This window comes from Epinephelus fuscoguttatus, linkage group LG2, assembly GCF_011397635.1.
Source record: "Epinephelus fuscoguttatus linkage group LG2, E.fuscoguttatus.final_Chr_v1".
In the NCBI taxonomy this organism is placed as follows: Eukaryota; Metazoa; Chordata; class Actinopteri; order Perciformes; family Serranidae; genus Epinephelus; species Epinephelus fuscoguttatus.
The window spans coordinates 29,654,032-29,671,711 of NC_064753.1; the positions used below are offsets into that span (position 1 = coordinate 29,654,032).

The following is a 17,680-nucleotide window of genomic DNA, read 5'->3' on the forward strand; positions in this document are numbered from 1 at the left end:
CCTTTCTCATTTTTTAATACTAATTAAAGTCATTTATTAAATCTCACAGCCAGCATTGTTTACTAAGATGTCAGAGTTCAGGATGCACACACACAAACACGCACACACACACACACACTGCTTACTAGACTGTAAGACCAAAGGCCACTATTTTTAGATGTTTTTTGTTCTCTGAGAGGGGGGAAAAAAGAGATGCAAGCACCCAACAAAACACTCACTATTCAAAAGTTTCAAGAATTAAACAATATCTTTTTGTGGTCTTTTGTAACCATGTGTCATCATCACATTTTTACAGCCTCATAAACACAATTACTGCACAAATAAAATTAACAAGAAAGCTAAAAACATGAATATTTGTACACTTCACTGTTCTGATGCTTGCCTTGCCACTGGATAAAGAAATGATGAAGTAACCATAGCACTTCTAAAGGTTAGGCATTCCAACTACGAGAAAGTCCCCATTCATTTGCCCACAGTTCCCAAGTGTCTCAATGTGCTGTTGTTCAAGTTGGTTCGGCAACAATGGACGCTGTACTTTTCTTTTCAGTCGGCCCATTCCCTTTCTGTGGGATACAGAGCCATACGGACTGAGACCTGCTGGGCAAAGATGGAGAAATTTGCTTCTCATGAGCGACTGAGCTCATTGGTCCAGCTCACAACAGGGAAGCTAACAACAGGCTTACAGTATCGGCTTTGTCGAGCAGAGTGCCACCCACCCAGAGGAAAATGACTAAGAAGAAGGAAAGAGAAAGATGAGGTGTCCAGGGGGTATAGTAAAAGTAATGTGATTGTATAGAGTCTAACGACCCACTTTCCTTTTTCCTGTATTATAGTAATTAGGACAAGAATAGCAAAAAGGTCGCCTCAACAATTCTTTAATCCTAATTTGAAATAATAATAATAATTAGTCAGCTAACAGATTGAGCTTCATGGTGTGCAATTGACGACTTGGTCTTAAAGCATATTAACTACCCGACCGGTGCAGACTTAAAAATTATTCTGGAGGTACTTCCAAAGAGACATGACGTTCGTCAAATAATTATAATCATTGGCACTCAGGCTTTGCGGTGCAATAAAACACATTTCTATTCGTTTCTTGTGACATCCTCATTTCATCTCCTGGCGCATGTAATGTTATTGAACAAGGAGAAAGAAAAAGCATTGAGTGGGAGGAAACATCTGTGTCATCACTGCTGATTAAATAGTCTCTTTGTTCAAAAGGAAACGATCAAAGTTTTTTTTGCAAGACATCCATGCTTGCTGTTTGGGGCAAAAAAACAATGCAAATATGTTGATAGGCTGCATCTACACTAGTTGTCATGTTTGCGTGTGTCGAGGCGGATCTTTTAGCTGGATGGCTGACGTACGTCTGACTTACAGAACAAGCCTGCAATGTGCTCTGAAATCATTAGCAGGCCACAGAGGCTGTCTGTGCCCAGGGTGTGAGTTACACTCACACTATTTTGATCCTTGGTCAGATGACACCGGCTCTTTTGTCAAGTTATGTGTGGAGAATGCTTGGGAGCTGAATGCCACAGCTAGGACAGTGATACTGAGCTGGCACACAAGTCTCCCTGTGTAACCCTACTGCAGGCATTCACACACGCACACACACACACACAGCAGGACACATGTGCCCTCCCTCTGCACCCCATCCCATTGTGGAATAGCCCCTGTTCTCCCCATTTCTGACCGCCTCAGCCCCTCCTCCTCCACCATCCTGACTATATGCAGTTTGTCTGTGTATGCTCCTCTTCATATTACTTTTAGCTGAAAAACAAGGCTGTTATTTCCCAATTGTAGGCTTCATAGCCCAATGACAAATATAGTAGCATTAATGGCTTCTGCCTTCTTGTGTGTCAGCGTTTCATCATCTCTGTGCCCCTCCAAATACTGCGGTGTCACATAAAATACTCAGGCCATTGCAAACTGCTGCTGATTTAACAGCACTGAGGCTAATCTATTGTTTGTCCTAACAGCAAATATAAATATTTTACCCTTTCCCTAAAATGCTACTGCTAAAGAAGTGACGTCACTGACAAGACATACCTACAAAAAGTGTGCGGGTGTGTGAGTGTGTAAAGACAAACAAGCCTCTGTGCAACCCTGGCTGTGATTTGTCTCCCAGAGACACCCGTTTCCTCCTATCAAGGGGTTCCTGTGCAGCCAGTAAGCCAGGATCACAATGGGAGTTTTGTGCTGCATGGGTGCAGGGGGACACGCTCAACAGCTGAAACCCGGGAAGATGGCCCCTGGAATGCTCCACAGCAGTTGCTACTGTTGACTAATCGGAATATGAGAACTGGGGAAGGTGATCTTGAATGCAAAGAATGGCGCATTGAAGAAGCAGCTGCTTGTTTTGTCATCTGAATGACCAAGACAGCAGAAAGGGTTCCCGTTTTGAAAGGGGCAACAAAATCTATATCTTAGCTTGTGTAAAGTGAGACCTGTGTTGGCTCCCGAAGTCCTATGGGGACGTGCCTGTGTTATGTGAGGGCTCTGTTTTGGAACAGATAGTAAATACATAATTCAGCAGTGGACCAGACACTCTGTGCTCCCTATTCCCCTCATACAGCCACTCCATTTAGCCCTGGGCTCTGATCTCAGCCTGGCAAAGGAGCAACTTTGTCACTGGAGAGTAAGATGGGGTGGGAGACAAAAATCATAGGAGGAGGGGAAATGTTGATCTGGATCAGGTTGGGGTGTCAAGATGATAGGGAAAACATGGAAAAGGGAGGGGGGAGGATAAAGAAAGGAGAAGAGGAAAAGCAAAAAAAACTGGACAAGAAGGAAGAGGATGGGAAAGTGAAATTAGGGAGGAGCAAGGGGCAGGGTATCCTTTTTTTTGTGAAAGTTCACATGTCAGGCTGGCAGGCTGCCTGCGGCATACAGCCGAAAAATCTATTTAACGTCTGCTTCACAGGGTGACAAGAGGGTTGATTGGCAGAGAGCAGAGAGCCGCTTTTGATCATGTGTCCTAACAAGCGATTCCAGCTCATGTCTCTTCAGCCTGAACAGATCTACATTACCTATTCAAACAAAAGTGACAGACCAGAGCGCTGCTCCGCTGGGCTGGTGCACCACGCCACAGGCCAAGAGAGAACACACACACACATGAATGCACGCGCACATGCACAAGAGGGCTCCCACTCGTATATACGGTATATGCAAGCGCACACACAAAATTGTATCGGCTATGTGATCAAATAGACTGCTTGCATCAAGATAAGTAACTTGCTGAAATCATGTTGGCGGAATAAACAACAGATTATTAAAGGAGGTGGGAACACGGTGCACAGAAGAGGTGCTGTGACTGATGTGTGTCCTGGCAGGAGGGTCCCGGGCTAACGCTGTCCAGTAGGATGCTGCACTCAGTGAGAGGCAGCGTAGAGCTATGTGTGAAAAATGCCTCAAAATCTGCAACCAAGGCAACTGGATTTCCAGCCCTCATTGCATATGCATAGAGTCAGAGGCTCATGCTCAGATCATTATAACAAAGATTCCTATTAATTAGGTGGGATAAAGCAGAACCAGATGACATGGCAGCTGGGATGAGAGGAAAGGGGAGAAGGGAAGGAGGTGAAAGAGGAGGGGAGAAGGTGCATCAGTCTGTTTGGGGGGGGGGGGGGGGGCAGCTCTTTTTATATAATATAATGTATAACACACACTGCATCATACAAGATATACCTTTAGAAAACCTTTTTTTTCAGCTTTCATTCAAGCTAAATTTCCCAAAATAAATCTGTTGGTGCTATTAAGCACCTGCAACCAATTTCCAGCGAGCCGCCATGTGGAGTCAGCAGGGGCTGTGACACTGACGGGGGACAGTGTTACAACAGAGTCAAGAGTTCATCAGTGCTAATCAGACCACAGGCTTAGAGCTGATCCTATTCTCTTCCAAAGCTTTCACCCATCCCTGAATCTCATTACATGGCCTGTTGTAATAGAGGATAATGACCTGGGGCTACGCACACAATGCTGATCACTCCCCCACACTCAACCTACCGCACAGTCATTACACAGTGATAATGCACAACCTCACTGGGGGGATTACACTTATAAATAGAGAAGAGGTGATAAAGTCAAAGTGAGAGAAAGAGAGATATAAGTGACATCGCAGGAACACATACAGTACTCACATATGACCGTTGGGCCCGAACATAATTAGTGCACAGAGGCGCAGTGTGTTGCGCTGTTTTATGTCACAAGCAATAGTTAGGTTACCTGCCGCTGTAATCGCTAACGCTTTTCTCAGTAGCCATTAAATATCCTTCTACCTGAGATTAATAGGGGGTTGCAGTTAGGCTGAATGGTGGCATGGCTCCCCTTTGCTAAGCTAATTAGCCATGACTCTTTCAAAAGGCTCTAGGTGTTGAGTATTCTGCTTGAGCACCTACTGTATCCACTCTGACTGGTCTTAAAAGCCAGGTATTAAGGAAAGGCATCATCTATGTGTGTGGGATTTTTTGTACTTTAGTATTATTTATATTTGTGTGTCTGCTTGTCTTGTCTGTTTTTCTCGATGAGAGCTGGAAAAAGGTTATTCATATTTATAGATTATAGCGAGAGACAATATGTGAGAGAAGTGTCCACTGTCAGTTTAACAGCTGTGTCAAATGTCCTCAGACCACACCTGTTCACTGGCTGTAAGGCCCTGCATTACATGCGGCGCTGTTTTCTCAACAGCATCCAGGAAACTGAGCCGTAATGGTGCACTGTGTTTCTGGATATCATGCTTATTGTAGTTTCAATGATGAAATGCTTTTGAAAGGCTGACTTCACAAATAAGAGACTGATAATCTGCAGGCTGTTCTCTTTCACTGTTCTCACTTGTATCTATAAAAAAACACTGCACTATAATTGGTATATAACACTTAAAATTGTGACCTATGCACTGCAGGCTGTTAGGAGCGAAGGAGGAAGTCAGGTGACAGAGTATAAAGATATCAAACTCCACATAGGGAGTTGATGGGACACAGGACTTTGACCCAGGAGACTGGTGCTCCTGTCCCGTGTGAAACCAAAAGACACGTGAAGTTATTTTAAATTACTTACGTATGTCACATCATGTCGTCACTTTATGTCAAGTATGTAACATTTCGTGGCTGACATTTAGTTCGCCCTATGTAAGCTGAGTCCTTTGCAGCAGCCTGGGTTTGATTCCCTGCCCTTTGCTGCATGTCATCCCCCCCTATCTCCCACCTTTCCTGTCTCTCTACGGCTGTCCTATCAAAAAGATGCAAAATACGGCCAAAAACTAATCAAAAAGAAAAAGGTATATCACATTTCCTTAAGAACCTAACGTTTGGTTAAATACGTAACATGACAGCGCCCAACTATGATTATTTCCCTCAACCTAACCTTAGCCGAATGGGTGCTAATTTGTTAAGGTATCATATGAACCGTTGAATAAGGAAATATTGAACACGTAATGGTAAATGTTCTCATAGAACACAGCTCAGAAAAATAAGACCCTCATTTCAGCATGCCACTCAATACCACAAAGATGACAAGAGACACATAACTGCATCCAATCCTGTGCTGGTTTTACTGGCAAGGACTCAACAAGTAGATACTGAGCCCAGGGACATCCCTAAAAGCAAAGACAGGAAGCTTAAACCCAATTACCCGTCCTTGTCTTGGGGGACGATCATAAAGACTCAACACACAAAGTATTTTCTGTGTTGACTTGCACAGTATTGATTCATACTTTAGTGCATTATATAAAACTGTTCTAATTGCATGTGAATCAAATCAAGGTCACCTTGGGTTTTTATAATGGTGGCTATTTTTCTTTTTCCCCTAATACTTTACACTGACATTTTTAACTCTTGACAAGTGCTGTCTGGAGACTTATCCATAAATAATGCATTTACAATACCTAGTAAATAAACATGGGGCACAATCGTTAGCCCTGCTGGCAACTGGGCCTAATAGAGCTTTTACAGCAAAGGTGACTATTCAGCTAAATGCGGTGCTCGCTGCTGGGAGGACATTTTCATTCATTAGCACAGTCACAAGCACTTAAAGCACTTTAAGGACCAGAAATGGAGAGGAAGGATGGAAGGATAGAGAGGGTGAAAGGGTACAAATATATAGAGATGGAAGGATGGAGGAGACACTGAGCACTGCCTCTATTGTTATAATGTTTATAAGGTATCAGGGTCAATAAAGGAAACTGGCCAATATTTTTTTTTTTTTTAATGGAGACATACAGTATTAGTGGAAGAAGTCAAAATGTGACTGCTTTATTCATTTATTTGCCAAGGTATTATATTTTCCTGTTAATTACTACTTAAAGGTCAGTTTCACCAAAATCGCCCACTTAACCCTCACCATTTGCATACCGTATTTTTAGTTAGACTTTTACTGAAAAGGTGAGCTATTTATTTCTGTAAAAATGGAGGCCACTGGGATTTCATTTGTGGTTCTCACAGCAAAAAAATCGGATTCAAAAACTTCTGTAGTAAGGGCCCTGATGCATGAAGCAGACAGTCAGCCATTGGTTAATGTTTGGCCGTTGGTGAGCATCTGCCCCCCTAGTTTTTGCAGAGTGTCTAACACCACTTGCCTGTTTTTTTTTTTTTGTTTTGTTTTTTGTTTAACAGATTCAGCAAGTTGAATCAGCGGCAATGTCAGAGGGGCCACTTGGTGAGTGAAGTCATTCTGATTGGCAGTTCAGCTCAGTGTGCAAAAAGTGAAACAGAAGTGAGGAAAGTAAACAAACAGCTAAAGTCAAGAGGGTGTGACATCTAAACAAACTTGTTATATTAACTTATATTATGTTTTTAATCCATTGAGCTCTTCGGCAAAAACAATTCAGAACTGTTTGTGTTACTGTTCGCCAGCCCACAGCAAATTTGTGTTGTGTTATTAATGTGCTAACTGGCTAACTAGCATCTTGAATCCATCCTGTCCGTCTTCCAGTTCCCCTTTTTGAATGATGAACACAGACTATCGCCTCCTGCTGGTATGGAGAGTTATTCCTCTCACGCAGGTGCAGAGCGTTCGTCCTAGTTGGCCGCTGGCTGTAGGCTGTGCGGTGTGTTCAAGTGCAACTTTTTTACCGTGGCAATATGAGTCTGGGCTTTAAGAAGCACTGGAATAGCTAAGACAGTCAACAATACTTGGAGACCATGTCCAGGATGCTGTTCAACCCAAAGCCTCCAACGTGATGTGTCACCATCATGTTTTCACATTCCACATATGAGCAGTGCACTATGTAAAAACTGCAGCACAGACCATTTGTTTTCCCTCTACACTTGAGGTCACTGTGTTTATCTTCAGTCCATTAGTACAATGAACTATCTTGACCAGACAAGGAAGCCCAGAGAAGAATGGTAGCAGATGGTTAAGAGTCTCTGAGGACCTCGGTGATCCCGACCAGGCAGGCACCGAAGCAGCAGAATTAGACACAACAGTTGTCATGCTTAGATAAGCGATATATTTAGCTCATCTGTTGCTTGCGCCACATTAGCAGCATCATTAGACAACAAACCTTCTCAAACCTTCTAGTGTGTTCTTTAATAGGTTAATCCTGCCCCTTTTCAATTTCCAACAGCGTCTCTCTGGAAACAAAGACATTTGATCAGGACTTCTCAAGGTTCCTGTGAGTTTTTCCTTTGTCAGTTTACGAGTCCCTCTCCCTCCATTTTACAGTGATCACTGATCATCACCACTGAAGCTTCCTCAAGTGCCCTCAAGAACAGAGTATCTCTCAGTTCCTGCAGCTTGGGGACTGCATACTGAACTTTGTGAGGCTCTTGTCTTCTGCTGTGCTCCCTGCTCAGAAACTAATTTCCTTCAACAAGGGAGTTTATTTAGGTGGCAATGATACACAGCGCATGAGGCAGACCAAGTCTCTATTATTAACAGGAGATTAAAACAGCTGTATGGCACTCTAAAGCACCCTCTCCTCCCTGCGCTAACATACGGCCCTGGATTACAAGCTGCACTTGACCATTTAAATTACTGCAACAACCAGCCTTCACCAGCTGGGGCTCATTACCATAACGCTCGCCGTCTCTACACAGAGCGCCGACAATCTTGCCATGAAAATCAACTCCGCTAGAAACAGGACACATATGAAATATATTCTTACCTCAGGGTAAAACAAAGAAGCAGTAACAACATTGCTTTTTTTTTTTTTTTTCCTAACCAATATTTCTCTTGTGAGGCGCTGTGGGCACTCTTTTGTGTCCTGGATCAGCTCCAGATCTAAGACCAGCAAGAGTACTGCATATTCCTAATATTCTGTTAGTGTGACAGGAAACTAAAGCACTCAGAGGAAACCTCGCGAACACGGGGAAAACATAAAAACTCTTCACAGGCAAATGTATCTACTGTTTTACAGTTTTATGAGTATTAATTGTGATATCCATAGAGGGCTTTTACCTTTGGATTTTTTGCCAAATTGCCAATATCAGCGGCCATTAGAAAATATAAAAGGCATTCATTACAGTCTCCTGGTATGCTTATGTGCACAAGCATGATTTGTGTGTTTAAGGTTTCAAATACCTCTGGTCCTTTTTTTGTGATTCGATCCTTTTCACTAATCCAAACTTCTCGGTTTTCTAGATGATCTCCAATTTCCAGGTGTTCAGGCAAATGAGGACTGATTGTTCTGCCTTTTATCACCTAAACAACACCACAGATAATCAGTCCGCACATCAGGACGTGGCCAAATGATTATCCGGTGAGAGATCACCAAACGAACACTTAAAAAAGAAGTGGCAAATTATTTTTAGGCTAACAGAGGTCTAATTTATTCGTCTGATGAAGTGCTTAAGCTAAGAGCTCCCCAGACACTAAATGAGACACATGCATTCCCAAGGGGGTTTAACATTTGATTGGATGTAGTTATATTACTACAGCCCTAATTAAGAAGGGGGATGTGTTTCAGCAGCTCTTTCAAATATTTGTTTTTCCGCCATACTCTTGATAGACTGCAGGCTGTGGGAGGGAGAACCGAGCAGGGTGAAACGGGGTGCAGATATGACATACTGTAGACCTAACAGTCTTATCACAGAAAACATTTTTTTTCTCTTCTCTTCATGCAACTGTAGGAAAATAAAAACTCTGTTGAATAGGATGTGAGAAGGGCCTGGGTTGTTTGTGTGTAGCAAACTTTGATGAATAACTGCGCTGAGTGAAAAGTGTTCTGTGTAGCGAAATAAAAAAGAGGTAATGTTCCTGGCATCAGGTCAGCACTATGAGTTTTATAGTCAAAGAGTTTGCCTTGGCACGGAAGAAGACCACACTTATGCTGAGGTGCACTGCCACACAGTCTTTGTCACATTGGAAGAGGTTCAGAACAAACTGGAAACAGCGTAACGTCAGTATTCCCAGCTTGTGTGTGCCCGCATGAGTGTTTTAGACGGAGAGATACACGAGAAAAGAGGCGGACAGTCAGGAAGCTAGAAAATTATGAGAAAAGAAAGAGGGAAAATTCAGGAAGATGAGGCGCACTTAGGAAGAAGAGGTATTGCTGCACCCATACACACACACACACACACACACACACACACACACATACAGGGAGTCCTACCGTCTTGCTCTGTCTTTGTCATCTCCTCCAGTTTCTTCTGCTTCAGCGTGTCCACTACGTCTGCCAGGCTTCCTTTGCGGCGCTCCGGAGTTCCAAACGCTGATCCGCTCAGCAGGTCACTTCGCTCCCGGGCCCCCTCCTCCGGCTTGTGTGGGGAAGTGGAATTGTTCCGGAAGGAGTACAGGGAACATACTTTATTGCTGTCAGATTCCTGTAAGACAAACAAAAGTTGGGAGGGGTGGCAACAAGGGATGGGATTTGTATTAAATGATGAGTGTGTTTCTGTGTTCTGTCAGGGCTCCATTGAGCCTCTTTGACAGTTTTTCATTCAAATGCAGTGATTGCTACATTTTTGCAGCTCAGGGGCGATTTGGCCGTATCAAATAGCTCCTCTCTGGCTTTCATACAGCCGCTTCTGTGTCTTCAACAGAGCTGGCTTTGCAGGTAAATGAGATATGACAAGTGAAAAAACTGAGATGAAATGATGAGGTACACTTTCATAGGGCATATCCATAATGTGCTCTTTACTTTTCATCTGCAGAGACTACACAGAGAAACCTCCCAACTGTAATTTCTCAAATTGCTTTTGAGTGTGCATTTGTGTTAGGGTGACTGCTGTGTAATTTGTTCATTTTCTAGTGGAGACCTATTCTCAGCTGAGTGCCTTGAGCCATCGTAAATCTGTGTCCTGTCTCGAGCTGTTGTTGTTTTTCAGTCCCACCTGTGTATGGTTTAGTATTTAACTAAGGGTCCTGTCTCTGGCTGACTGGCTGAGTGCTCCCTGTGCACAAACAGAGACATGAAGGAAATGGGGAGAAGAATGGGAGCGAGCTCCAGGGTAGGGGGAGAGAGGGAGAGAACACTCTGCACATGGGAGTGTGTAGTCAGCACACAGACCATGGCTGAGGGTTGCGTCTGACAGAAGGTGGTGTTAATTATGGTTTGTGGAGTCTGAGAAAGCAGAAGGTGGCTAAGCAGCCAGGAGTTTGCAGCCTTTAACGGGGGAACAGTTAGCTCTGATTTAAACTTTGGGCCTCGTAGCGAGGGAAATAAACATGACACACGTTTTTATCCAACACATAGTGCAAGGCTATCATTGAAAAATGAGCTTTAATCAGCAGCAGTGTGATAACAGAATGTAAGACGGCAGCATGATAGAACCATGTCTGGAGCTGCTGACAATCGTAAATATATTTAAAAAAAAAAAAGTCAGGAATGTGGTGAAGGAACCTCGCCAGTGCCAATTTCTCATCCCTGCGTTGCATGTCGAGCTCCAGGCAGAGTTGCAGTGGTGTGTAGGGTGGTCTGGTACCAAGCGCCAGGGTGGCACGACCTACAGGCCTACTCTGCACCTCCCTGCCCTGTGTTGGATGATTATGCAGTGTGGCAGAGACAGTGGAGAGTGCTTGAGGGGAGTGGAGCAGTGCTGGGTTAATCAGCTGGCGCAGGTTCACGGCACAGCCCACACAGACGCATGGCACAGCAGTGGAGTCAGGTAATCAGCAAAGGCAACACTCTCATTCCTTTCGCCTTATGCCTTTCCCTTTTCTTCTCTCGGTCTCACCCTGTCGTCCTCCATTTTACCTTTCTCTCTTTGCGTCCTTCGTGTCACTCACTCTTTGAAGTGAGAATGACTGAAGGTGTTTGTTTTGTCTCTCCATCATTTAGAACTAATATGGCTCGACTTGTAATTGCCATTTTTGTAAATCACTTTGTAAACACGATTTTACAAAGGTGCTATACAAATCATAATTACTAGTATTCATAATTGATCGATTGGATGTTGGTTTTATTAATACTTTTATTCTTTCTCTTCAGCTTCCCATTTTAAAACTTGCTAAAATCTCCTGTTACTGTCAACACCAGAGCAATCCTTTGCCTGTCAATTACCTACACTGTCAGCATGCACACCCCAGCATCATGAGTCTGCTACAGAGGCTGGATTTGTGCGTGTATGTGTGTGTGTGTTTTTCGTGTGCATTGTGCTGCAATGCTGAGGTGTTGAGGGTCTCACTGGCCAACTGCAGAGCTCCTTCAAAGGCCCTCAGGGTCTCTTTACCATAGACCCGTCTGTCACAGACAACCACCTGCCTCACATGTCTATAGCCCACAAGTGCCTGTGCTCTTCTTCGCTCCGCTCACATCAAAGCAGCTCCGCACTTAGAATGTACAGCGTCTGGCGTCTGGCTGCAGATGTAGCTTATGCACAAGAAAAACAACACACATGCGCCGAGGACAAGACATGTTTCTTTAATAGCAGCAAGAATGCATCGTGACCTTCCATCAGTCGTGATGCGATTTTATGAGCCATTCGCATTATTAGAGGGAGAGTTAGGAGGTCCTCTGTTTAACCTAATAATAGCTGATGGTTTAGTGTTTGGCAGAGCTGCCGATCTAAAGACCCAGGATTCCCAGAGGTTTCATGGCATTAGGGAGTCATGGGGATGGAGCTAGGGTTAGAATATCTGCAGAGCTTCTATGAATAACCTAGAAACAATAGGTGCTCACTGAGCCTTGATCTTGAATACCCAAGGGAAGACAGTAAGACATAGCTGCGCTTACATGGACAAAGTTTGTTCAATCAGATTGAAATCATTCTGATTAGATATTCCCACTTAAAGGTTTACAAGGACGCTAAATAAAGTGATACGACAAGATGTGCGTTTACATGCGCCGTAGCATTTAATTAGAATCTAGCCTCTTTGACTTGTGCGAAGTGGTTCCACCCAGTGTGAAGCATCTCATATGCTGTAAATATAACAGAAGAAGGTTTTCCCAACTTTACTGAGAAAATTCAATTCACTCAATACATAAAGTGTAGAAGGAGAAGTAGTTCTGCCTTAGCACAGTTCAGTAGTACCTAAATAACGTAAGAGTAACCAAGGTTATTTTCTGTAGCTACAAATTACAGGTCTCCCCTAAACCAGTGGTTCCCAACTGTTGGGTTGTGGTCCAAAAGTGGGTCGCAAACATGTCAAGTAAGTAAAAAACACTTTATTTTGAAGTGCAGTGAATTTCTGTCACAGAGCTTTTGTTTTGAAGTTCCATTTCCTGCTGTAGAATGAGTGACTAATAGAAAGCTACGTGAAAGAGACAGCAAGCTAGCTCGACGACATGGCCAACCACACGTATGAGCTGAATGTATTAAACTGTGTGGACCTTGAACTAATGACTAAGGAGAAATTTGGACCTTGTGGCGGGACCAGTTGGGAACCACTGCCCTAAACACCTCAAATGCAGACTATCAGTAGATGCTTTAAACATCTGATATTCAGGCCACTGCCACTGGTAGCCATAGATGACTGATACATCCAGCGACTTCACAACACAGCCTGTAAAAATGTTCCATAAAGCTAAAAAATCCATTATGTATCAGAGCTCTCACATGAGAATGTAGCACTAGTAGAGCGCTTAATATTTTTTGAATTTATGAACGATTCCCTGTCATAATCAGCAGCAGGAGGCGTGTAGAAACGGCTGTTGTGGCGTGTTGGTGCTCGCACCAGCAATGTCATCTAATATAACCTCCATGTGGAGCAAACATGCACAGAAATATTTATTCCAACTAGACAGAGAAGATCGGATTAAGTGTTTACATGGTTATTGGGTGCTGATATTTTCCTATTTAATGGATGATCACCACCCCTCTCAACCTGATTAACAATTCCCTCCGATAAGGCTGGATTCATCATTGTATGAGGCATTTTTATTTTGATTGGGCTGTTAATTAGGGTCCACGTAAACACACCTAGTCTGGTAATCTCACAGATTTGACATAGTTCTGCTTTACAAGGTTTCTTTAAAAAGAAACTTTTACTTCATCATTTATGCTTCTGTTTCCCTTTTATTCCATCCTCACCACATCCCCATCAAATAAGAGTTAAAAGAGGTTTTATGTGTGTATGCTGACATGTCTCACCATGCGCTGTTGGGCTGACACCAGGCTGTCCCAGTCGCTTTCTGGCGGCACGCTGCTGAGTGGCTGCATTTCATCGGGATGGGCTTTTCCATGGAGCAGGCTGTGGAGGGGCAGCTGTGGGGTGCCATGGGCCTCGGCACTCTCCTCTTTCTCCCAAGACAAGTGCTCCTGACTCATGGCGTCATCCCCATCAACCACGGATGCGAAGGGAGACGTGGCTTGCTTGGAAGACATGACTCTGCTGTGGAGCAGGAAAAGCAGAACAGAGTCAAGAAAAGGAAACGATATCTTTCGCGGCTCATCAAAAGTACTTGGAAAGGAATGCTGTTCCCTCAAGTATGTCATGGACGACTTGTAGTTGTGTTCAAGTGACTGTGCGTGGCTGTTACTGGGATTATAAGTGGTGCACCTGAGCAGATAATGCTGCATGGATTGAATGCTCCACCTGACTGTTGCCTGTGCCTGCTCTGGCCTGTGTTTGGAGCAAGCAGTGGGGTCCCTAATCCTAATGCAGATGGATGGCTTGATCTAGGGCTGGAACTGTGCCTGCTTGGGTCTTGGCCCAAACCCCAAGACAGTTACTCAGGCAGTAGGTCAGCCAGGCAGTGGGACTACCATCCAGATAAAAAGTAAAAACCTCACAAATAAGTTTACTCCTGGTATGCAGCGATGTTAAACAAGGTTCCTTTTTTTCTATAATATTATTATTTTTTTATTATTGCTTAATTGATTTGATGTGGTTTTGTCCTTCAGGCATTTCATCACCATCTTTTATTTAACTCAGAAGCAATCAAACACAAACAAAAACCCAGCCTTGTCTTCTTTTGTTTTCACTCGTCAAATTAGGAAATTATTAACATTTTGGTGTGACAGTGTTCCCTCGGGCCAACAAATCCCATTTAAGCAGCTTAAAAATCAAAAGCGAACAGTGGAGGACTAAATTCACAAATCTGTCACATGCTTTCATGAATATTACAGTGAAGAGTGTACTTGACATATCAGGTGCAAAGGAAACTCATGTTAATTCTAATTTAATTTTTTTCCCCCCCTCTTTTACAACCCAACTCTTTTTGGTGCGGAATTTATACAACCAATTCCGCCTTTTTCTCACAATTAATGAGGCCGCACGCATGCTGTGTGCTACAATGAATGAAATTAAACACTGTGCCAGCAAATCTAATTATGCATTTGGTATTAAATTAAAAAGGGGATAATATGGCCTTCCTACTGATGTGAAGTGGAGAGAAGGAGCTGGAGCATATTTAACTCGTAATCCGCTTTTCCCTGAGCTGTTGTTCTGCTTATTTATTTTTTATTCTACAGGACGTTGACCATTACAACGAGGATGTGACTACATGGGGCTCAAGCTTCGCTAGAGGACGAGTGTGCGTATGTGCGTGTGAGAGGAAGGAGAAAGACAAATTGGGGGTGTGAGGTCTGTGTTTGTATGTGACAAAATGCTCAAGGTAGTTCTTGTACTACATTTGATCACTGATCACCATCTGCCCCGTTCTCCAGCTCTATCCACAGGGGTCAGTGTGACAGCACTTTAGTTCCACCCTCAGTTTGCCTGCGGGGGGGGGGACTCTCAAGGTTGAGACAGGCTGTGGGGCCATTGTGTCCTTGCGCTTTCTGCCGAGAGTCAGGCACTGAGAGATAGGGAAATATATGTTCCATTTATGAACAAGGTCTTTGAGTCTGACAGTTCTTGATCTTCCTCAGAGAAGTCGTTCGAATGTATTGTCCATGTGCACGCTGCTGAACTTATATTGTCTGTGGATAATCTTGGCGAGATTATTTGTATAGCATCGCATAGTAATAAAAGGCAGTGCAAAAGTAACAGTGCAGATGCCATTGCTTAATAAATCAGAAAAGTTTTTAGTCTTGAGAGAAAGTTTGAAATCGGAAAAGACCTCCAAACTTCTGGACATTAATTCTAAATTAGTAGTGCAGAGAAATTAAAGGCTGCGTCACCATGTTTTGTTTTAATCCTCCAAACAGTAAGCAGACCAGCCACCTGCACTGATGCTGAAACAGATTGGACATAATTCTGAAACATGCATTCAGTGTTGTATCCAAATAAAACAGTCACTGTGCATTACCACACTCTGTCTAACTCTTGTTCACACACCCTGGCACATAGTCACAGATCAACCTGGGCAGCGAAGGGGGACCTAAACAATGGCAGCCAAAGTTAATCTCATGTGTCTCAGCAGCTGTACAAACAAACCCAGTAAGTCAGGTAGATGGCAGGGCAGGAGTGCAAGACCCGTGCCTGACTGACTGCCTGTCTGCCTGCCTGCCTGCCTGTCTCTCCTTCAGTCTTTTAGCGCCTGGATGTGTTGTCAGCTGTGTCTTTAGTGGGACTCAGCCCTCAATTTTAATCAGCCATTAAATTGTTTCCTGTAATTATATCAAATAGAAAGTGATCTCAAAATTGGGTACTGTTAATTGAAAATCAAAAGTCAGAGCAAAGTTCAGAGCATGCATGTAGAGGGGGCAGCAGCGGGGTTGGGGGGGTTGGAAGGGGAGGTGTGCATGTGTGTGTGAGTGTGTGTGTGTGTGTGTGTGCGTGCGTGCGTGGTGGGAGCTGATCAGGCACGCAGATTCTTGTGTATTTTTTATTCATGCACCCAAAAAGCCCGAGCCTCGAGAGCAACAAGCACCTCGTCCTCAATGGAGTGTGAGAGTGAAACAAAGCACTGCTTTTGTATTACACAGTAAATCAAGTGGTATTATTTTACCACTAAAATATTCAGTCTCTCAGGCACTTTTACTTTGGTCTCCAGCCATCAGTCAAACTGCTGAGGCGTGAGCGAGAGAAGGGGATAGAGGGAGAGAGAGAGAGAAAAGGAGAGAGGGAGCGATGGAGACTCCATCCTCCTGTAACATGTGTCTACAGCAATCTTGTTAAAGAATGCAACAGATCTGCGGCAGGCTCCATAACAGTATTTGTCAGCAGGAGTTAATAATTTATTAGCAGTGCTGGGAGGGCTGCGCTCAGGCAGCTTAAGAGTGCAGAGAACCCCCTCTGCCCCACCCCCACCTCCGACAAGCTCCATACAATACTACCTCATATTATTGAAAGGGAAAAGGGGAAGTGCGGCAGTAATTCTCTGAAAATATCTGAGGGCAACCATACGGTATTTTATTCCTCATATTTGGAGCAGGGATCACACAGCGCTGAGATCTAAAGAGGTTTGTGCGCAATAGATCAGCAGAGATGCAACAAAGACATTTGATGAGGAGCAAAATAAGGAGAATTCAGCTGAACGTGGGTACCACTGATGCATGTAGAATGTGATCATATTTTCTCATAGAACCACACTGTGAACAGTCTTAGCCTCTCTGCTCACAAAATCAGCAAAACAGCCCTGTTTGTACAACTACAGTGTATTCTTGCTGTTGAAATAACTTTACCAACATTAATAATTGAATCAGTTTCTCTGCAAAATAAGCCCAAAATGTGCTTTAACATACTAAACAGTGCAAATGTGGTGAACTGAAGAGGTAGCTCATGAATCCTTGACAAGCTGCCCTCCCTCATGCCTGATTACACAACAACAATGGACAACTAACAAACCAAAGTGATCAATAAGTGCATGAAATGCTGCCTTCCTGCCGTCTTTCCCAAAGACAAAGCCCCAGTGACTTTGAGGAGTCGAGGCAGAGATGAGGGAGGGTCAGCTAGAAAAGAGAACTGGCCTAAATATAGCTGACAATATTGCACACATTTGAAGGATTAGGACTTAAGTTCTCCAGCCGCGGGCTCATATGGCCTGGAATGCTTTGAGTCATGAATTGTTCCCCGCGATAATGTTTCATCATCGTGCAAAACAACCCCTGCTTAATTGGTGAGTATTAGAGGAGTGTTGTGCACTGCTCATCTAAGGGGGTCTTGTGACTGAGGGGCCATGTGTCCTCGGCTATCCCATTTCCCCTTTCATCGTAAAAGGGTCTGACTGACTTTCACCCGCTGTATCTGCTCTGTCACACTGTTTACCTTTTATAGACAATGGTGATAAGTAACTCCACACCATCTCCCCCGTCTCCCCAACCCGCCCACATGCCCACTTGTGTGTCTCGCTACTGGTGTCTTGCACCTTTGGGTTTTGATCCCACACCTTCTTCCTTTTACATGTTATCAGCAGACAAAAGGAGAGAAGATCAAATCAATTATTAAACACAAAAAGGCTGTTTTTAAAAACTGGGAT

At 43.7% G+C, this 17,680-nt stretch overlaps 1 protein-coding gene across 8 annotated transcripts in view; it reads right to left on the reverse strand.

The window, feature by feature from the left end:
- sox6 (SRY-box transcription factor 6) overlaps positions 1–17,680 on the reverse strand; it is a 150,425-nt gene that overhangs the window by 86,248 nt on the left and 46,497 nt on the right. For all 8 annotated transcript variants that reach the window (XM_049561367.1, XM_049561336.1, XM_049561360.1 and 5 more), the window contains 2 exons: positions 13,467–13,707; positions 9,548–9,758 (listed from right to left, as the gene is read on the reverse strand). In XM_049561367.1, coding sequence (XP_049417324.1) covers positions 9,548–9,758; positions 13,467–13,700 — 445 coding nt within the window. In that variant the 5' untranslated portion in view covers positions 13,701–13,707. The remainder of the gene's footprint in view (positions 1–9,547; positions 9,759–13,466; positions 13,708–17,680) is intronic.